The sequence below is a fragment of the Cetorhinus maximus genome, chromosome 17, assembly GCF_964194155.1.
Source record: "Cetorhinus maximus chromosome 17, sCetMax3.hap1.1, whole genome shotgun sequence".
NCBI classification, from domain to species: domain Eukaryota; kingdom Metazoa; phylum Chordata; class Chondrichthyes; order Lamniformes; family Cetorhinidae; genus Cetorhinus; species Cetorhinus maximus.
In genome coordinates this window covers 33,641,849-33,664,378 of record NC_135895.1, presented here as the reverse complement: position 1 = coordinate 33,664,378, position 22,530 = coordinate 33,641,849, and the positions used below count along the sequence as shown (strand labels likewise).

General features: G+C 42.3%; 1 protein-coding gene across 1 annotated transcript in view; it reads left to right on the top strand.

The window, feature by feature from the left end:
- hectd3 (HECT domain containing 3) overlaps positions 1 to 22,530 on the top strand; it is a 56,645-nt gene that overhangs the window by 14,336 nt on the left and 19,779 nt on the right. Inside the window, exons 6-13 of the mRNA XM_078560952.1 lie at positions 729 to 844; positions 4,677 to 4,790; positions 6,212 to 6,294; positions 9,598 to 9,763; positions 12,770 to 12,851; positions 14,273 to 14,455; positions 20,070 to 20,122; positions 21,251 to 21,315. Of these exons, the coding sequence (XP_078417078.1) occupies positions 729 to 844; positions 4,677 to 4,790; positions 6,212 to 6,294; positions 9,598 to 9,763; positions 12,770 to 12,851; positions 14,273 to 14,455; positions 20,070 to 20,122; positions 21,251 to 21,315 (862 nt within the window). The remainder of the gene's footprint in view (positions 1 to 728; positions 845 to 4,676; positions 4,791 to 6,211; positions 6,295 to 9,597; positions 9,764 to 12,769; positions 12,852 to 14,272; positions 14,456 to 20,069; positions 20,123 to 21,250; positions 21,316 to 22,530) is intronic.

Genomic DNA, 22,530 nt, shown 5'->3' with positions numbered 1-22,530 from the left:
CTACCTCTTTGACCAGGCTTTTGGTCATCTGACCTAATACTTCCTTATGTGACTCATTTTGTTTTAATATGCTCCTTTGAAGCACCTTTTGTTACACTAAAAGTGCTGTGTGAATGCAACTTGTTGTTTGCGCACACATATATATTTCTAAACACTTAGATTTTTTTTTACGGTAAAGAAAATTAAGTGTTCATAAGTTATGAACAATTCAAGCAGAAATGCCTACCTGAAGCCAGACCTTTAGATGGAGTGGTTTGAAGGAAGAGGTGTAAATACCCAGAATAGCAGGATGGTGCCAAAGTGATTCCACCTTTTAGTTAAACAATGAAAATGTGTAATTTATAGGGAAATTGTAGTTGTGCTGAACAATCAGAGGACAAGATAGAGGGGTAGAACATCATGCACTGCTTGCTAAACTGATCGGCTACTTTACTAAACCTTGAAAGTTCTTCCTTTGAAGAAACTTTCACAAAGCACTGTTTAAGCATAAAGCACAGTGTAACATGTCTGTGATAATATCCACCTTGAAATGTGAGAAGATGATCAAGTCCCAACATAGAACTATCTGAAACATGAATCAAGTTTAAAAACCAGTATATTTTGTGAATTGAAAGCAATGATTTTTTTTGAGCCAATAGACAACCAAATGTTCTGACGAGACGGAAGAACCTCATCCGTGTTTCCTAATTGTTAATAGTTTTTCCATCCAACAATTTTATACCTAATAGGATGAAGCCAATGTGTGGTGTTTGACTGATGGAGACAATGACACTTTCTGGGAGAGTGAGGGGAATCAGGGCCACCACTGGATTCGATTGTACATGAAGAAAGGCACCATAATAAAGTAAGAAGATTTGAGTGATAAATTAATCTCATGACACTACACAATATGCTTTATATTCCACCCATTTCAGGACTGAAATGTGCTCTGATGTGCAACATGTTAACATGCATCATTTCTCATAGAAAAGAGTGCTTAAATCTTGCATTCGTTACAATCCCATAGATTAAAACAATAAACAAATGTGTAGATTCCAGATAATAAAGTTAGACCTAAAGTGTGTTTGTATGACTATGAATGGGGTTTCAAGAGACCTAACTGATTACTTTGTTCCTATTCCGAATTATTCTTACATTTTGCCCAAGTCAAGAGGAAGGGCAGGTTTGCTCCTCCCAGGTCTCTGTAGATACTATTCTGTAATGAACTGATAGAAAATTCTTATTCTCCTCATTTCCCTCTGTTTTCTCCTTTTTCATTAATTTCTCCTCTTTATACATGGAATATACACAGTGAAACATGCCTTTTGGCCCAACCAGTCTGTGACATTGTTCATGCTCCATTCGAGACTCTTCCCATCCCCCTCATTTATAACCCACCATTCTCTTCTCCCTCCTGCTAATCTGACTTCCCTTTTAAATGTGTCTATGCTATTTGCCTCAACTACTCCATGTGGTAGAGTTCCACATTCCCACTACTGTCTGGGTAAAGAAGTTTCTTCTGAACTTGCTATTTGATTTTTTTGTGATTACCTTATATTAATGGCCTCTAATTTTGCAAGAGGAATCATTTTCTCTGCATCCACTCAAACAAAACCTTTCATAATTTTTAAGACCTCTATTAAGTCACCCCTCATCATCCTTGTAAATTTGTTTACACCATTTCTGGTACCTCTTTATTTTTATAATATGGTGACAAGAACTGTTTAGCATAACTTCTTTATTTTTAAATTACCTCTCTGCTAGAAGTAAACCCCTCATGCTTTGTTTGCTTTTGTTATGCCTTGTTGACCTGAGTTGCAACTTCTGGTAATTTGCATATTTGCCCTTTGTTCCTTTGCCCCATTTAGATTTTTTAAAAATTCATTCATGGGATGTGGGCTTTTTTAAAATCATCCACGGGATGTGGCCTTCACTGGCTGGGCCAGCATTTAGTGCCCATCCCTAGTTGCCCTTGAGAAGGTGGTGGTGAGCTGCCTTCTTGAACTGCTGCAGACAATGTGGTGTAGGTACACCCACAGAGCTGTTAGGAAGGGAGTTCCAGGATTTTGACCCAGTGACAGTGAAGGAACGGCGATATATTTCCAAGTCAGGGTGGTGTGTGACTTGGAGGGGAACTTCCAGGTGATGGTGTTCCCATCTATCTCTTGCCCTTGCCCTTCTAGATGGTGATGGGTTTGGAAGGTGCTGTCTCTTGGCGAATTCCTGCAGTGCATCTTATAGATTACACACTGCTGCTACTGGTGGTGGAGGGAATGAATGTTTGTGGATGTGGTGCCAATCAAGCGGGCTGCTTTGTCCTGGACAGTGTCAAGCTTCTTGAGAGTTGTGGGAGCTGTACTTTTCCAGGCAAGTTGGGAGTATTCCATCACACTGCTGACTTGTGCCTTGTAGATGGTGGACAGGCTTTGGGAAGTCTGGAAGTGAGTTACTCGTCACAGGATTCCTAGCCTCTGACCTGTTCTTGTAGCCACAGTATTTATATGGCTAGTCCAGTTCAGTTTCTGGTCAATGGTAAACCCCCCCCCCCCCCCCCCGGATGTTGATAGTGGGAGATCCAGTGATGGTAATGCCATTGAACGTCAAGGGGCAATGGTTAGACACTCTCTTATTGGAGATGGTCATTGCCTGGCACTTGTGTGGCACAAATGTTACTTGCCACTTGTCAGCCCAAGCCTGGATATTGTCCAGGTCTTGCTGCATTTGGACGTGGATTGCTTCAGTATCTGAGGAGTCGCGGATGGTGCTGAACATTGCGCAATCATCAGCGAACATCCCCATTTCTCACCTTAAGATGGAAGGAAGGTCATTGATGAAGCAGCTGAAAATGGTTGGGCTGAGGACACTGTCCTGAGGAACTCCTGCAGTGATGTCCTGGAGCAGAGATGACTGATCTCCAACAACCACAACCATCTCTATTTGTGCTAGAGTCCAACCAATGGAGAGTTTTCCCCCTGATTCCCATTGATTCCAGTTTTTCTAGGGCTCCTTGATGCCACACTCGGTCAGATGCGGCTGGCCTTGTTATCAAGGGCAGTCACTCTCGCCTCATCTCGAGAGTTCAGCTTTTTTGTCCATGTTTGAACCAAGGCTGTAATGAGGTCAGAAGCTGAGTGGCCCTGGCGGAACTCAAACTGGGCTTCAGTGAGCAGGTCATTGCTAAGCAAGTGCCGCTTGATAGCACTGTTGATGACCTCTTCCGTTAATTTGATGATCGAGAGTAGACTGATAGGGCGGTAATTGGCCAAGTTGGGTTTATCCTGCTTTTTGTGTATAGGACATATCTGGGTAATTTTCCACATAGCCAGGTTGATGCCAGTGTTGTACCTGTACAGGAACAGCTTGGCTAGGGGCGCGGCAATTTCTGGAGCACAAGTCTTCAGTACTATTGCCCAGAATATTGTCAGGTCCCATAGCCTTTGGGGGGGATATTCCGGGCCACGAGGTTACAGGTTGCGGTTGAGTACAATTCTACTGCTGCTGATGGCCCACAGTGCCTCATGGATGCCCAGTCTTGAGTTGCTAGATCTGTTTGAAATCTATCCCATTTAGCACGACGGTGTGCCACACAATACGATGGAAGGTATCCTCAATGTGAAGGCGGGACTTTGTCTCCACAACGACTATGCGGTGGTCTCTCCTACCGATACTGTCATGGGCAGATGCACCTGCAGCAGGCAGGTTGGTGAGGATGGTGTCATGTGTGTTTTTCTTTCTTGTTGGTTCCCTCACCACCTGCTGCAGACCCAGTCTACAAGCTATGTCCAAGTTGTATGTAACCTCCTTATTTTCTATAATGTAATGCCTCACATTTACCAATGTTGAAATTCAATTGCCAATTATGTACCCATTCTGCAAGTTTATTAATACCTTATTGTAGAAAAAATTTGCAGCCCTCATTGTTGATTATTCCTTCTATAATGATGTCATCCCTGATTTTAGAAATTGTGTTCTTGATTCCAAAGTCTAAGTCATTGTGGGACCTCACTTCCCACCTTCTTCCACTCTATATGGTACCCTTTACCCCTACTCTGCTTTCTATTGTGCGGTCAGCTAGCTATCTGCTTTGCTACTTGTCCCTTGATGCCACATGCTACAACTTTATACTTTAGTCTATTATGCAGTACCGTATCTCCTCTTCGTTTGTTCTATTCTCTCTTTTCTCTCCTTACCTTCTCTCACTCTCGCTCGCACTCTCTCTCTCTCGCGCTCACCCCCTTTCCTGACCCTACTTTCTGCTTGCACATCCCCTTCTATTCGATTTGAAGGGTATTTTGTGCTAAGAGAGGATGTATGGCAGCACAATGTATTTTAGTTTGAAGTGATAGGAAATGGGTTTATATCTGTGATCATCATAATCCTAGTCTTGCCTTGGACTGGTCTATCATTAAATAAGAGAATTGAAAGACCCTGACTCTTGCTATTCTCCTCTATGAGCTGGAGTAAATCCTGAGTTTGGAAAGATTTTAGGAGGAAAAGGAAATAAGAGAAATCAAGTTACTTAATCAGAATCATATGTTAATGTAAGCAACTTAAGCTCCATTTGAACATGCAGATTATGCTAATTACAAAATAGGCACTTTCGTAATTTAATTAGCCTAAACATGTGGTATATGGATAAAATACCAAGGTGTTTTTTGGTATAGTTAATTAAATATATCTCCTGTCTTTTTTTGTAGAAAACTGTTTATCTCAGTAGATGCAACAGATGATAACTACATGCCAAAAATAATTCACGTGTTTGGTGGTGATCGCGATAATTTAAAAAAGTTGAATGATCTCACAGTTGATGAGTAAGTATAAAAAGACAACAGTGTCAGATGATATTCACCTATCAACTTAGATGTATTTACAAAATTTAACACCATTATAGTAAAAGCACTTGCAATTTCTGTGCTTTTCTCTGTTAGAAAGTTGTAGTTATGTTTGTAATTGTGTTTTGAGTGCCTTATTGTTAGCATGACCAGTGTATCTATGCCATTGCTGTTCTTTTGACCTAGTTTCCTCCAGATAAGTGTGTGTTTGTGTTTTCCTGTTCCCCTTCCTTCCCCTTAGTGTAAGTTTTTCCAGTCATGAAAGCACCTGAACTCCATCAAATAGCTTCATTCTCCATCTCTTCTCTTCCTCCCTTCCATCCCCTAACCCTAGAGATGTGCTTGAGATATTTGACCAATCAGTTTGGGGCATTTAAAACATTGGGCAGAATTTTACGTGCCCCAGCGGGTGTGTTTCCCCTGGGGTGGCGGGGGGTGGTGCATGTAAAATAGGGCAGCGTCCACCCTACCACCTTCCAGCTCACCCCCATAATATGAGGGGTGTGCGGGTGCCAAAGTCGGTAGCCCACCTGCATTATTTAAATAAATAATCAATTGGGCTTGTTATCAAGTGAATTGACCCTGATAACATGCTACCATAAACTGGGTGGCAGCCGGGCGGAAGAGGGCAGCCCGATTTGTATTTTTACAACTTACTTGTTTAAACGACGGGAAGAAGAGAGGGGTGTTGCTCTTTGGGGGCTGCCCTTTGCCAATCGTGGGACAATTAGAATTTCCCTCCCCCACCCTTTCCTTCCTACTTGGTCTCTCCCTTAAACCCACCTTCGCCCCTCTCCCTTACTTATCCAAACCCTCCTGCCCCAAGACCCCAGACTGAGCTGCCCCAGGCATCAAAGGCCTTGGGGTCCTTTCTTCTCCAGCAGTTCCAGCAGCAGCCACTGACACCTTCTTAATGCTGCCAGGACTTCTGATTGGCCGGCAGCTCCAATGAGGAGCAGAAGTCACACTCGGCCCTCATTTGTCCACCTCACACCACTTTATGGCTATGGGCAGGTTGGGGTGGAGCATGTTGGCTTCACGCCGACATTGTTTCCAGGGGGATATGCAATTTGCACCAACCCACAACCTCTTCCCCCCCAAACTCAGTTTGCAAAGTAATGTGAGGAGTCCAAATTTGGCCCAGGCATTCATCACTTTGATTCTATATTTTCTGAACGAAAATGGATTTTAAATGAAGAGATTGGATCAGCACTTTCTACCTCAGTAAGATATCTGCAGAAAAAATACTAGTGGCCAACTTTTCAATTTTAAGAACATAACTTCCATTTTAGAACCTTTCAGCTTTCTGGCTTACTTTCGTGAGATTGTGGAATTAAGCTCGAGACATATACAGTATTTAAACCTTTCTAACACCTGAAGTGTTTTTATTCTTTTTCCAGAACTTTAGTTGGTGACCTCTGTGTTCTGGAGGACATGATGGTTCACCTTCCTATAATTGAAATTCGGATTATAGAATGTGTAGGTAAGTCTTCAGTTTGGTGTAGAGAGGAGGGTGACGTTGATGATGGCAATGGGTGATGAAGGGGCAAAGGGACAAAATACCAAAATACTGTAAGGGCAGAATTTTGCCCTTGGCCAGCGGGCTCAGGGGTGGTTGGGAAGTCGATTGCCGCCCACGATCGGCACCGCACTGCGATTTCATGCTGCCAGGCCAATTAAGGCCTGCCTAGTTGAAACGTGAGTGGCAGCGCTGAGTGCTGCCTGTGTGTGGGTGGGTGGGGGGAGGGGGGGAGGTGGGGTGAGCTGGCTGAGCACGAACTTTGCACATGCGCGCGAGTGAGCACTGCCTAATCTCCCTGAGGCACAGAGCTGCCTCAGGGAGATGAAGAGGTACTAAAAAAGATGAAGAAAATAAAATGTAATAAAACATGCCCCCTAACGTGACTCTGTTACATGAGCAGGGCATGTTATTAATTCAGTTGTAAAACTTTAATTTTATTTTTATTTGCTTCTGAAACCTCAACCCGCCCGTGGATGAGGTTTCCAAAAAAATGCAAAGGCCGCTTGACCCTTTCGTCTGCCCACCAACCGTTAGGTTGGACGGGCAGCGAAAAAGTGTAGCTTAATTGGTTACTTAATGGCCTTAATAGGCCTTTTAATTGCCAGCAGATGTGCACCTGCCAACTGAACTATCGCGTGACTGCACGTTGACGTCGGCACGCTCGGCTGACATCGATGTGCATCATTTCACACTTGAGCAGGTCGGGTATGCGCCCGCCTGCCGAGCAAAAAATTTCTGCCCTAAGTGTAGTGAAGATTTAAATGGTCAGTGTGATCCTGTTCAGCTAAGTATAATTCGAAGCTTTTACTTGGTGGGTTTATTTGCTGCTTTCCATAGAATCCTTAGTGTGGTCAGGCAAGGCAGGCCTGATAGTAGGATTCAACTTAAATGGCACACCTAGAACCTGAGAGACCTGGTAGCCATAATTCATGTCAATTATTTTAAAATTTATAACCTAGGGCTGCGGGCTGGGTGTTGGGTAAGGAGGGGCTAAAAGAGAAAATGTGGGCACTCTGTGTGTAGCATAGGTTTTTTTTTAAAGTTATGAATATAGGGTCTCCCTGAATGTGTTGCAGAATTATTGGAGAGGAAAAGTTAGAGTAAAGGAAATTCAAGGACTGCTCACGATAGGACCAACTGATGTACACTATGATACTGTTACACAATTTGCTACCTTTAAGATGCCAAAACAAAGGGCTCAAAAGCAGGAAGAAAACACTTTAAAAATGAGTTCTTTTTTAGTTTCTCTCTAGGAGTGGTAAGATGTGGATTTGTTCCCAGACTGATGAGCTATGTGTTGACTGCATTACTTTCACCACCTCATGGTATCAGAGACACGGAGAATATATAACATGTAAAAGACAAGGAGCCCTGCTGTCCTTTCTGGCAACTGATTCAAAAGTGGCATTGACTGAGGCCTTGGAATAGATCACTTTGCTAATCTGGATAGAATTATGATTACAGAGTGAAAAAAATCACAAGGATGGAGGTTGCTTGTGTAGGTTTGTGAAATAAATGAGATTCCACATAAGTAGTACCACTGCAGACTTGTTGTAATTTAGTTGACAAGTTCTCCATAACAGCAGCAACTTGTTTATCTGGCATTCATTGCACAGACAAACGTCTCACTTAACGATGGGGGATATGGTTACTGAAAAGGCGTCCCAAATGAGATGCGGAATGTGAAATGTGAATGATCTCATCCATGGGTAGGTTGAGGTTTCAAAAGCAAATAAAAATAAAATAAAAGTTTTATTGAATTAATAACATGCCCCTGTTCATGTGACAGAGAAATAAGGAGATAAGGTCCTTATCCATGGGAGACTGATAACGATGGTAAGAGCCCATGGGATCCAAGAGGTGACCAGGTGTGTAGATGAGGGCAATGTATTTGACGTAGTCTACTTGGACTTCAGCAAGGCTTTTGATAAGGTCCTGCATGGGACACTGATAACGAAGGTAAGAGCCCATGGGATCCAAGGCAATTTGGCAAATTGGATCCAGAATTGGCTGAGTGCCAGGAAGCAGAGGGTGATGGTCGAGGGGTGTTTTTTTGTGACTGGATGCCTGTGTCCAGTGGGGTTCCACAGAGATCAGTGTTGGGTCCCTTGCTGTTGGTGGTATATATAAACGATTTAGACTTGAATGTAGGAGGGTTGATCAGTAAGTTCGCAGATGACACGAAAATTGGTGGGATGGTAAATAGTGAGGAGGATAGCCTTAGATTACAGGAGGATATAGATAGGCTGGTCAGATGGACTGATCAGTGGCAAATGGAATTTAATCCAGATAAGTGTGAGGTGAAGCACTGGGGTAGGACAAACAAGGCACAGGAATACACGATGAATGGTAGGACCCTGGGAAGTACCGAGGATCAGAGGGACCTTGGTGTGGGACAGGTAGGTGAGGTGGTTAAGAAGACATATGGGATACTTGCCTTTATTAGTTGAGGCATAGAATATAAGAGCAGGGAGGTTATGCTGGAACTGTATAAAACGCTGGTTAGGCCACAGCTAGAGTATTGCGTGCAGTTCTGGAATCCGCAGAGAAAGTGCAGAGAAAATTTACCAGGATGGACAGTTTTAGTTATGAGGAGAGATTGGATAGACGGGTTATTTTCCCTGGAGCAGAGGAGATTGAGAGGGGACAGGATTGAGGTGTATAAAATTATATGGGGCATAGATAGGGTAGACAGGAAGGAACTTTTCCCCTTGGTGGGGGGGATCAATAACCAGGGGGCATAGATTTAAAGTAAGGGGCAGGAGGTTTAGAGAGGATGTGAGGAAGAATTTTTTCACCCAGAGGGTGATGGGAATCTGGAACTCACTGCCTGAAAGGGTGGTAGAGGCAGAAACCCTCATAACATTTAAGAAGTATTTGGATGTGCACTTGCGATGCCATGGCATACAAGGCTATGGGCCTAGTGCTGGAAAATGGGATTAGAATAGTTAGGTACTTGTTTGACTGGTGCAGACTCGATGGGCCGAAGGACCTTTTTCTGTGCTGTATGACTCTGACTCTTCCCTACAAACCAAAGGTATTTACTCAATTTTGGCATTAAGCCACAAGACTAGTTGCCTAAGCCCCAAAGGTTGCCACAGTTCCTCACTAAATTTGATTAAACAGCTTTAGCTATTGCCTGCACCTAATTAGCTAATCACTACAAAATACCTGTCCAACAAAATATTCTTCCACTGTGAAGCAGATGCCAGTGAACTGCACCTCCATAAGAGTATGAAGTCTTTCTTTAATATTTTCCAACAGATGGGGGAATAGATGTCCGACTACATGGCCTCAAGATCAGATCTTCAAGAGAGAAAGACCTAGGATTAAACATTGATATGTTTCAAGCTGCAAACCTAGTTCGTTATCCACGTCTCGAGGGACATAACCCCGACATGCTGTACAGAAGAGCTGTAGTAATCCACAGGTACATATCTACACTTTGGCTTTCTTCAAATAAGAATACATGCTGACGTGCAGTTTCTCATGCAGTTAATGTATTTTGATAAGTTATATTTTTGTTAAAAGTAAATTTAGAGAAAGGCAGTAGACCTGTAAGGAATAGGTTTTGAAGAGATGCTTTTTGATCATATCTTTTTTGGAATGTAAGACTTCATATTTCCCACTGTCAACTGGCTGGAAGGCATTTAAGGGACGATGTAAGGCAGCATTAGAAGAGACTGGAGAACAGACTACCTGGTCATCGTCGTCATCTTTGTCAGGGAGTAAGGTGAAAATCTAATGAAATAGGACAAAATAATGTGTGCTTGGGAGTAGTTGAGTGCTTCTTTAAAAAAAAATCTATCTTTTATCTGGGGTGACTTGGTTGGCAATCTGACTGAGGTGGAAATTTACTCACAATTTTACAGAAAATGTGGTTTCTCCTCTTTTCCCTCAGCCTTATTCCATTAAATTTGGCAGATAGTTTAAAAGTGCCATTGATAAATGGTAAGCAGTAATCCTGGTGGATTCTTATTTACTGTGACTGTATTAATCCTTTCTTTTAGTCATAACTTTCAAAAGAATATACCTACATAATTTAAGGTTATATGTGTCGTATGCTTGTAGTCACAGGGTCAAAATTCTGTAACTCCCTCCTTAACAATGTGGGTGTACCTGCACCACATGGACTGCAGCAGTTCAAGAAGGCAGCTCACCACTGCCATCTCAAGGGCAATTAGGAATAGGCAATAAATGCTGGCCCACATCCCATCAATTAATTTTTAAAAAATGCTTCCAAAAGGCATCACGCCTCAAAAGGTGTACATCATACTTTCCTAATTAGCCCAGATAACTACTGTCTGACCAATAGCAACTTGCATTAATATAGCATCTTTAATACAGAAAAACATTCCAAGACACTACACAAAGGAGAAAGATATTTGCTGTCTAACCTTTTTACAGGAGGGTTAGGAAAGGTAATTGATAAACTTGGTTGAAGAGTTGTCCTTTGAGAAGGATTTTAAAGGTGAAGAAGGTGTTTAGGAGACAGAGGGGATTGCAAGGCAGTTTCAATGAGTAGGGATGAAGTATGTATCTGAAAGTGCTGCAAAAAGTGTAGCAGAGGGAGGATGCGCAGGAGGCCACAGTCAGAAAACTGGAGAGGATAGAAGGGTGTTAAAAGCTGCAGAGATAGAGTGGACTAGGCCAAGGAGCAATTTGCACATGAGGGAAAGCATTTAAAATTTGCTCTGGTCAGAGGCAATAGTGGTCAGAGAGGATGGAGGTGTTGGTGAGTGTGTGACAGGATGTAAGCAGCCAGGTTTTGGATAATTTGGTGACTTTAGAAGGTGAAAGTCAGCTTGCTAGCAAAGGCATTGGAGAAATCGAGTTTGGAAGTGACAAACGTGGATAAGGGTACGACAGTTTCAGCACCAGTGGGCATGAGGTAAGTACGAGGGTAAGCAATGTTAAGTTAGGGGTCAAGGGGAATGGAGCATAAAAGTAGAGAAGTTTTACTGCAGCTGTACAGGGCCTTGATGAGACCACATCTGGAGCACTGTGTAGAGCTTTTGTCTCCTTTATTTGAAAAAGGATGTAATTGTGTTAGAAACAGTTCAAAGGAGGTACACTCTATTCATCCTGGTATGAAGAGCTTTATCTTATGAAGAAAGGGTAAACAGGTTGGGCTTTTACTCATTGGAGGTTAGAAGAATGAGAGGTGATCTTATTGAAACATGTAAGATCCTGAAGGGACTTGATAGGGTAGATACCAGGAGGATATTTTTTTTTATGGGGGAGACTAGAACTAAGGGACACGGTTTAAGAATAAGAGATCATCTTTTCAAGATGGAGGAGAGGAGAATTTATTTCTCTGGGGTCGTTAGTCTGTGGAGTTCCCTTCCACAGAGAGCAGTGGAGCCTGGGTCATTGAACTTATTCAAGACTGAGTTGGATAGATTTTCGATAGACAAGTTAGTCAAGGTTTGTGGGGGAGCAGACAAGAAGTGGATTTGAGACCACAATCCGATAAGCCATCAGGGCATGCCTACACAGTCTCCTAAGTCCTAGGTTCCTATGATTGTGCATAGGTTTAGAGCTTTGAAGTATAGCAAGAATGAGTAAATCAGCATGGTTAATTTGACTATTGCCTAGCTCTCTCACCAATCCTCTCTTAGCCCCTTTGCTGTGGTTCTCTTTGAGTCATGACACCCCTGTTGACCTGCTTAACAGTTCCATCACTACTTCCTTTTGACACCCTCGTCTCCACCAATTTTTTTTAGATATTCACATTTATTTTTGAATAAGTTTGAAGAATCCTGTATTATGTCACTTATTCTACTGCATTTAATACTAAATACATTCTTTTCAAATTATTTAGGTTTATCACCTCCTTCGAAACATTACTACTGACCAATTTCTTCATGTAGTTTAGCTGAAATCTAGGCTGACACTTTTGCACAGTACTGAGGGAGTGCTGCATTGTTGAATGTATTATCTTTTTAAAAGGCCATTAAACTGAAGCCCCAAGTGCCAGTTCAGGGGGATGTTAAAAAAAATCATGCCATTTCAAAATCAGCATACCAACTGTAGGGATTAGCATTTATCCTACAATCAACACCAATGTTATGCAAATCTCTGTATGAAGATCAACTTTCAAATTAATAGGTTGTAGAGAATTAAATTGGGAAGAATGGTGGCCATTAAGAGACATCTTTATGAAGGAAAAAAATTAAATACAATTTAGCAAGAATCAATCTTGTTGGCTGTGAATATTAACAGTGAGGGTTTGAGTTGGAATTAGAATAGCAGTATAAGACTGAATAGGGATTAAGTTGATATACATAGATTGGATAGAATAGTTACAAAGACTACGATCTAACTTTTCTCTGATTATGGTCAAGCTTTTAATTTTTAAAAAATAAGCTCAAATGTTACAACTTAACATAACAATCTGTTATGTCCATATGACTTGAATTATTTGTTTCCCCAGATTCCTTAAACTCCTGGACAATCTTATTCACTATCTAGTACCAGCCTGGGACCACACAGTTGGATCATTTGGCCAGTTAAAGGTGAGTTGTTCCAGTGAAGAGAATACAAATCATGTTTATACAATCTGTTTTCCTATAAATTAACCATTTAAGTTCTGGTATAATTCTGGTGAATGTGCACTTTTCAAGGCTGTAAGTTTGGTGTCTAAAAATGAACACAGTGTATTTCAGGTGGAATCCAATCAAACTGTTAACTTGTATATAACTTGTCATGTGCTGGAATGAAGTACTTTGCATTGCATCATGTGAGGTGTTAGCAAATAAATAGTTAACAGCAGTTATTTTCTCTAATGTCACATAGAAATTTTACATGAATGTCCCAATTGATTTCCATATATCTCATGTTGCTGGCGTAAGCATATCTTTCTGGCTTGATCTAGAATTTATCTATCACTGAAGTAGTGATTACTAAGAACAGCCCCTTTCAAAGCCTCAGGTCTGCAAAATTCAAATCGGTCAAATTAACATGTAAAAAATTTAAGTGCAATTCGACCACAGCTGCCATGGCTGGATTGGCAATTGTATGTGTCCTAAGGCCTGCTGTACAACAGCAATGTTATTTAGATTTAAAGAAAGGGTCTGTATTCATTTGAGCCTTATCACATCCTCCAATTGCACCTTGCAAGCAATGGGTTGCTTTTGAACTGTAATTACTGTTATGTGGGCAAACATGGCAATTACTTTGCCTACATCAAGATCCCAGAAATGGCAAATGGGATGAAAGACCTGATAATCTGTTTTTTGATGGAGGGGGAATGTTGATCAGTACACCAGGAGAATTTCTGCTCATTAATTAGGGACATTGAATCTTTTACTCTAGTGTGTCTACATAATTCACTGTTGCATCAAGTGGTTATATCCAGGTTCTTTTTGTGCAACACTGAGTGAAAAAGGCACACTGGAGTAACATAGCTCAGGAGGTTCTTTTGTAGCACCTTAGCTTAGTTTTGAATGATTATGAGCACATTTTTTTTTAAGCTTTTTCCCATTATCCTCTTTTTCCCTGAACAATGTGAATTTCTCTGCTCCACTTGGTGTTGGCTAAAATAACCGTGCATAGAGCTTACAGAGCACACAATAAATACTCTATCCAATGTGTTGTCACTGCTCTCCCGCCTTCATTTCAAAATAATGTTTTACTTCTACTTTTTCACTTGTACATACTTCACACTTCACATTCAGTCTTTTTCCTGAAATGTAACAGCCAGCTTTGTAACTGGCATTTATGTAGAGTGTGTCATGTGATGCTTTGGCAGAAGGGAAATCAAATTTTTAAAAATTCCTTTCTCTACCTGTATGTCAGGATTCCCTCACTGCATATCATCATGTCAGCAATTCCTGTGCTGTTTTAATCAAATACCCCATGCTTGGTTTGGTTGCTGTGCGCTAGCTAGCACCTTGGTAAAGATAACATTGATACTAATGTTTTCTTTGTGTTCCAGCACATCAAACAGTTCCTTCTGCTTTCAAAGCGGCGCACAGCTCTGATTACACAATGCCTCAAGGATTCCGAAACTAACAAACCCAATTTCATGCCAAAACTTTACATCAATCGGCGAGTTGCCATGGAGCATCGGAATAATCCCTCTCTTGATTCCTCTTCTAAGAATGCTGTGTTCACACAGGTATATCTGTTCAAATTAATCCAGAACATTTTGTGTATACAAGGATTTTGACAATCTAGAATCTTGTTAGCTGTTAAGCAGTTGTGCCAGTCAGCTTAATCACTTATTTTTAAAGTTCTTTTCTGAGGTTCCTCCCTGTAACTCATTGGGTAAAATCACCAACTGATATGGGACTGAAGCATACAGATCAGCAGGATCCCAAGTTCAGTCCCTGGAATGGTTTGACCTTGGATGAGAGCAGTACCGTTGGGTTTGATGTCCAAGGGTTGCATTAAAAAGGTTTGGTGGGGTTCCTATACCCAGTGAACCTTGATGGAATTTTTACGGGCTCAGCTGGGAAGGCCAGCATTTGTTGCCCATCCCTAATTGCCCTTGAACCGGCTTGCTAGATAAGAGTCAACCACATTGTTGTGGATCTGGAATCACATGTAGGCCAGACTGGCTAAGGACGGCAGGTTTCCTTCCCTAAAGGACATTAGAGAACCAGGTGGGTTTTTACTACAATTGATGATAGTTGTCATGGTCACCATTACTAAGACTAACTTTCAATTCCAAATTTATAAATTGAATCTAAATTTCACCAGCGGCCATGGTGAGATTTGAACCCACATCCCCAAATCATTAGTCTGGGCTTCTGGATTACTAGCAACATTACCATTAGTCCAGTGACATACCACAACAGCACCATCCCCCCCAATTTGGCTTAGTAATGGCTTTCACTGTCAGGACTTAACATAATACTTGGAAGAAGTATTGGGAGCGTAACTGTTATTTTTGCATGAGCCAGTGCTCTAAGTGATAAAATGAAAAAATTGTATGGAAAGGGAAGAAGCAGCATTGTGTTCTATTTTTTTTCACCTTGGCAAGGATTTTTTTTGGCCCTTTGCTGCGTTCGCAAGGAAATGCCTCCTAATGGTCCGACTTCCGCTGGTAGTAAACTTCTCTGGCTGACCAACAGGGGACAACTAAAAAAGAAATAAGGAGGGAGAAGATTAAATATGAGGGTAAACTAGCTAGTAATATAAAAGAAGATTGCAAGAGTTTTTTTAGATATATAAAGGGTAAGAGAGAGGCAAAAGTGGACATTGGGCCGCTGGAAAATGACGCTGGAGAAGTAGTAGTGGGGAACAAAGAATAGGAACTGAATAGGTACTTTGCGTCAGTCTTCACAGTGGAAGACACGAGTAACATCCCCAAAGTTCAAGAGAGTTGGGGGGCAGAGGTGAGTATGGTGGCCATTACCAAGGAGAAGGTGCTAGGAAAACTGAAAGGTCTGAAGGTGGATAAATCACCTGGACCAGATGCATTACACCCCAGAGTTCTAAGGAGATAGCTGAAGAGATAGTGGAGGCGTTAGTCTTTCAGGAATCACTGGAGTCAGGGAGGGTCCCAGAGGACTGGGAAATCGCTAATGTAACCCCCCTGCTTAAGAAGGGAGTGAGGCAAAAGACGGGAAATTACAGGCCGATTAGCCTGACCTCAGTCATTGGTAAGATTTTAGAGTCCATTATTAAGGATGAGATTTCAGAATACTTGCAAGTGCGTGATAAAATAGGGCAAAGTCAGCATGGTTTCATCAAGAGGAGGTCATGCCTGACAAATCTGTTAGAATTCTTTGAGAAGGTAACGAGTAGGTTAGACAAAGGAGAGCCAATGGATGTTATCTACTTGGAATTCCAGAAGGCCTTTGACAAGGTGCCGCACAGGAGGCTGCTCAGTAAGATAAGAGCCCATGGTGTTAGAGGCAAGGTACTAGCATGGATAGAAGATTGGCTGTCTGGCAGGAGGCAGAGAGTGGGGATAAGGCGGTCCTTCTCAGGATGACGTGGAGTTCTGCAGGGGTCAGTGTTGGGACCACAACTTTTCACTTTATACATTAATGATCTAGATGAAGGAACTGAGGGCATCCTGGCTAAGTTTGCAGATGATACAAAGATAGGTGGAGGGACAGGTAGTATTGAGGAGGCAGGGAGGCTGCAGAAGGATTTGGACAGGTTAGGAGAATGGGCAAAGAAGTGGCAGATGGAATACAATGTGGGGAAGTGTGAGGTCATGCACTTTGGTAGGAAGAATAGAGGCATAGACTATTTTCTAAATGGGGAGAGAATTCAGAAATCTGGAGTGCAAAGGGACTTGGGAGTCTTAGTCCAGGATTCTCTTAAGGTTAACTTGCAGGTTGAGTCGGTAGTTAGGAAGGCAAATGCAATGTTGGCATTTATTTCGAGAGGACTAGAATATAAAAGCAGGGATGTGCTGCTAGGGCTTTATAACGCTCTGGTCAGACCACATTTAGAATATTGTGAGCAATTTTGGGCCCCGTATCTCAGGAGGAATGTGCTGGCCCTGGAGAGGGTCCAGAGGAGGTTCACGAGAATGATCCCAGGAATGAAAGGCTTAACATATGAGGAACGTTTGAGGACTCTGGGTCTATACTCGATGGAGTTTAGAAGGATGAGGGGGGGGATCTGATTGAAACTTACAGAATACTGAAAGGCCTGGATAGAGTGGACGTGGGGAAGATGTTTCCATTAGTAGGAGAGACTAGGACCCAAGGGCACAGCCTCAGAGTAAAGGGAAAACCTTTTAGAACAGAGGTGAGGAGAAATTTCTTTAGCCAGAGAGTGGTGAATCTATGGAATTCATTGCCACAGAAGGCCGTGGAGGCCAGGTGATTGAGTGTATTTAAGATGGAAATAGATAGGTTCTTGATTGGTAAGGGGATCAAAGGTTACAGGGAGAAGGCGGGAAAATGGGGTTGAGAAACTTATCAGCCATGATTGAATGGCGGAGCAGACTCGATGGGCTGAATGGCCTAATTTCTGCTCCTATGTCATATGGTCTTTCTGGAAGATACCCTGTTGTTTTTGTTCTATTCATTTAAGTGATGTGGGTATCACTGGCTAGGTCAGCATTTATTGCCCATCCCTATTTGCCCTTGAGAAAGGTGGTGGTGAGCTGCCGCTTTGAACCGCTGCAGTCCATGTGGTGTAGGTACGCCCACAGTGCTGTTAGGGAGTTCCAGGGTTTTGACCCAGCAACAGTGAAGGAACAACGATATATTTCCAAATCAAGGTGGTGAGTTGTTTGGCGGGGAACTTCCAGGTGGTGGCATTCCCATGTGTCTGCTGCCCTTGTCCTTCTAGATGGTAGCGGTCGTGGGTTTGGAAGGTGCTGCCTAAGGAGCCTTGGTTGAGTCCCTGCAGTCCATCTTGTAGTTGGTACACACTGCTGCCACTGTACATTGGTGGTGGAGGGAACGCATGTTTGTGGATGCGGTGCCAGTCAAGGGGATTGTTTTGTCCTAGATGGTGTCAAGCTTCTTGAGTGCTGTGGGAGCTGCACCCATCCAGGCAAGTGGAGAGCATTTCATCACAATATTGTGCCAATATATGGGTGTGATACTTCATTAGCATCTTAATTTGAAAGCACAGCCCAGGAGATCTGTGTCCTGATGCTTCTCAGACATGGCCTGATGCCTCTGGGCCCTCCAATCTAAAATGCTATCATCTTGATTCAACCAACCCCACCTTTTCTCACAATCATGTGCATTATGCTTCACCCAGTGGTCTCACTATCCTGAAGCTCCCAGGTGCTCATCTATGGACTGGAGTTTGGAAATAATAGAATGAATGGCCAGATGAATGATTTGTAGACAGGGTGGAAATCAGTGGGTTAGTTGCTCCTCCATTGTATTAACTCTGTCTGTTTTACATTGGGCTGCACAAAGAACTAGACAACATTAGTAAGTGGCCATAGAATAGTGACCACCACTGAATTGGCAGAAGTAAGAAAGGCATCATCCCAGTAAAAATCTAGAGCTTCCACTTGTCCACCAACTTTTCCATCTCCAGTCTTGTGCCACTGGGTGACCCAGTGTGGTTGAGTGCTTGCTGCTCTTTGTGGGTACATCTCTCAAAGATTAGCCATGTTTCCCTTATGGACTGACTCTCCTTTACATTATGCACCATTCTTTCTGCAACACTCATGTAGACAGGTATAAATGTTAGTACCTTTTTGTGTTTTGGGGTGATGGTGATTCAAAGGGTAACTGAATTGATGGTATGCAAACTTGGAGACTTGTGTTCATAACAGAGAAGAGACACTGAAAGTTTCAGTTAGTAGTATGAGAAGTAATTAGGCAGAATAACTGGTAATGCAGAATGAGTTTGGATGCTTTGCAATAACCAAACTGACTGCACAGCCAGATATATTGTGCCAACAGGGCAATAGACAAGTGAATCACTCAGTTTTATTAGTTACACATTTATTTTGTTCATTAAATATTTTTCTGCATTGTATTTCTAACCTGATGATGGTGGAGGAGGCACTTGCTGTTCCTTTCTCCTCTGTGCCTTCAATATGACATGTGGTGGCCTCTACCCAAGATGTAAACAATACTGCCCACCTTGCTTTCTCAATGCTCTCTCCCTGAAGATCTCTCAATAATTTCAGTTCATCGCTGCTGAATTTGCCTTTAAACTGCTGCAAGACTTAAAATCCTGTAGCAGCATGTCAGTTTGCATCCTTGCAGGTGACCATCCAAACCCAACAGGCCGCCAGCTGGACCCTGCTGAAAATATGTGACTGGGGCCAGCAGCATGCCCCCTGGGTAGGTGGAAATGCATGTTTGTTGCACTTCTGCAAAGGGTCAGGCACGGTAAGAGATCAAGATTGTAATATCTGAACTGAATTTTCTCATTGGGATCTGGAACCCAATGTTTGGAACATTTCCAGGTCCAGACCCTGCTGGTATCTGATGTTCACCCCTGAGGCGATCTTCCAAGAGGTGGCCAATTAAGAGGCCTCCCCTGCGTTAAGGATGGCAGGTGGAAGAGCGATCAGGACACCCTAAATAGAGGGCCCCACATCATTGGATGGCTAGCAGCCTCACCAGGAGGTGAATGCTGCTGAGACAGAAAGGGAGTGCGAGGGCAACTCAAAATGGAAGCGTTCTCAGATACCTACAGAGATAATTTAAAAATAAAGAAGGTCATCAGTGCGGAGGAGAAGCTCCTCCACAGGGTTAAGTGTGGCCTTTTCATCCTTGCGTTCTCCAACAGGGCATTCAGAGCAGGCCCTGATGCCACTCTCCCCACCCTCAGCCTGCTGCCGGGAAGCTAGCTCCCAAGTAGCTGCTTGGCTTCAGACTGACGGGGGGATGCCAGTATGACGCTGGGAAAATGCCAGTGGGTTCCAAAAGTGACTTCTAAGTGGGGCCCCAATTGACCTAAGTGGCTGCCCGCCCCCTTGGAGTGGGTTGAAATTTCCATCATGGCCACCCCCAACCCCCGGTAAACTCTACCAAAGATGAGACAGTCGCGATGCACAACTATCTGAATTTCCCTGCTCCGTCCCCCCCTCAAAGCTGCCACCACAGGATGGAAAGATTTCACTCTCTTCTGTTAAATAAAATATTATTCAGACAGCATTATGAAGACTTTAAATTGTTCTTTATGAAAGCTACTGGTTCTAACAGCATATGTTAACAATTGGATTGGTTTTGATTTCATACTCCTTAACCTATTTTAACTCCAATAATAAAATCTAGATGCAGTTGAGTACAAGTTGTTCAGACTACATTAAATTGCATTGCTACACATTTTTTGTTTTATAGATGTTTGAAGGTCTGAAGCCCTCGGACAAATGCGAGAAACCCTTGGATTACAGGTAGTGTTTGGAAAATTAAAGGCAGTGTAGATGATGCCTTGTATGGGCGATTCCAAAAATTAAATGTGGTCTAGGGGATTTTCTGAAGGTAGGAATAGGAACAATGTTTAATCTATGCAGGGCACCCCTGCCTCGTTTATTGTATATTGGTCAATTTGCATACACACTCGAATCTAAAACCATACAAGTACAGTTGTTCACATTAATTTTTGTTTTATTTATTCAAGTATGTAACCTATACCTCCCTTCCATTTTTAAATCCTTTTCTGTGTCCAAACCAACTTAGATATACTACAGGTCATTTGACTTTGTCAGCTTTGCTCTATAACTGAGTCAAATTAGTTTTGCTTTCTTGCCTCAAACCCATTCCTTTATTGAAGAATGCTGAAGGCATAAATCCTAATGAGTTGTTCATTACTGCAATAGCATGGAATGGAGCTTTAGGATTTCAGCTCCCCTTCCTCTTTCTTGCCGCCTTGCCCCCTCTTCTTTTCACTGCATTTCCATAACTCTATGCTGTTAAATGGAAGCAAGAACAGGAGGGTTATTAAATTTGGAAATGCAGCCGCTTTGGGCTATTGCATATCTCTGAGCAACCAGCTCAAATAACTTGGTTGTAAAAGGAGGGAAACTAAAATAACCCACAAAACAGAATTGGAGAGGGAAAAAATGTTAAAATTCCTATTTTAGTTTTAGATTTTAGAAGGGCTATGATTGTTTAAGCATTAAATGCTAATAACCACACTGTGGCAATTGACTTGAAGGAATGTTTGATCCGGGGTGTTAACTGTCTGGTTTAAAACTATTGGCATCTGTTGTAGTAACTCCTACTTTGAACCCTAGGGGTCTGATTTGTTTTTCAAGCTTTGTACATTGGATGTGAAGACCCATTTACAATGTGGGACAAATGTATTGGCTTGTATTTATTGCAGTGATGATTATTTAACACTTTCATTTTTTTAATAGGGCTACTAGTGATGACGAGTTTAACTAATCAAACTGTTGTTGGGCAAAGTAACTCATCTTTTTAGTTTGAGTAGCATACTAATACATTGTTATACTTCGCTAACTTTTCACAACTCCACACAAAAATAACCTTATACAATTTGTAATTTGTTTTACCCGCAGGTGGCCAGCACGCTATGACCAGTGGTGGGAATGTAAATTTATCTCTGAAGGAATCATTGACCAAGGTAAGCATTGTTTAGCCTGAAAAGTTAACTGGCCTGTTCTCTCCGCAGATTCTGACTCACCTGAGTATTTCCAGCCATTTCTGTTTCTATTTCAGATTTTCAGCAGGTGCTGTTAAGCTTTATATAAATGTTTTTCTAAAAATTTTATAAGCTTATTTTATATACTGTTTGAGATAATGTTGAGTCACAATGAGCTGCATAGAGAATAAAGGATACCCAATAGTGATTACAAGACAAAAATCTTATGGAGCAATTTGGGTGACAACATAAACCATGAATAAATTTCAGAACAACCCATCTCTCCATGTGGATTTTTTCTTTAATGATTTTTATGCTGCCGTTGGTATAGTTTTTGTTTGTTTTGCCCCTTTGTGACTGTGTCATAACGGGCATTAGTGAGCAATTCTTTATAACTAGTGCATCATAATGCCCTCACTGAAGTATTAACACTTATGACCTAATCACTAAGAAGTGATGCACAGTTTTTTTATCATTCACGGGAAGTAGGTTTCACTGGCAGGGCCAGCATTTATTGCCCATCCCTAATTGCCCTTGAGAAGGTGGTGGTGAGCTGCCTTGAACCACTGCAGTCCATGTGGTGTAGGTATACCTACAGTGCTGTTAGGAAGGGAGTTCCAGGATTTTGACCCAGCGACAGTGAACGAACGGCAATTTATTTCCAAGTCAAGGTGGTGAGTGACTTGGAGGGGAATTTCCAGGTGGTGTTCCCATCTATCTGCTGCCCTTGTGCTTCTAGATGGTAGTGGTTGAGAGTTTGGAAGGTGCTGCCTAGGGAGCCTTGGTGAATTCCGGCAGTACACCTTATAGATGGTATACACTGCTGCTACTGTGCGTCGGTGGTGGAAAGAGTGAATGTTTGTGGATGTGGTGCCAATCAAGCGGGCTGCTTTGTCCTGGACAGTGTCAATCTTCAAGTGTTGTGGAAGCTGCACTCATCCAGGCAAGTGGGGAGTATTCCATCACACTCCAGACTTGTGCCTTGTAGATGGTGGACAGGCTTTGGGGAGTCAGGAGGTGAGTTACTTGTCACAGGATTCCTAGCCTCTTGTAGCCACAGTATTTAAATGGCTAGTCCAGTTCAGTTTTTGGTCAATGGTAACCCCAGGATGTTGATAGTGGGGGATTCAGTGATGGTAATGCCATTGAACATCAAGGGACAATGGTTAGATTCTCTCTTGATAGTGATGGACATTG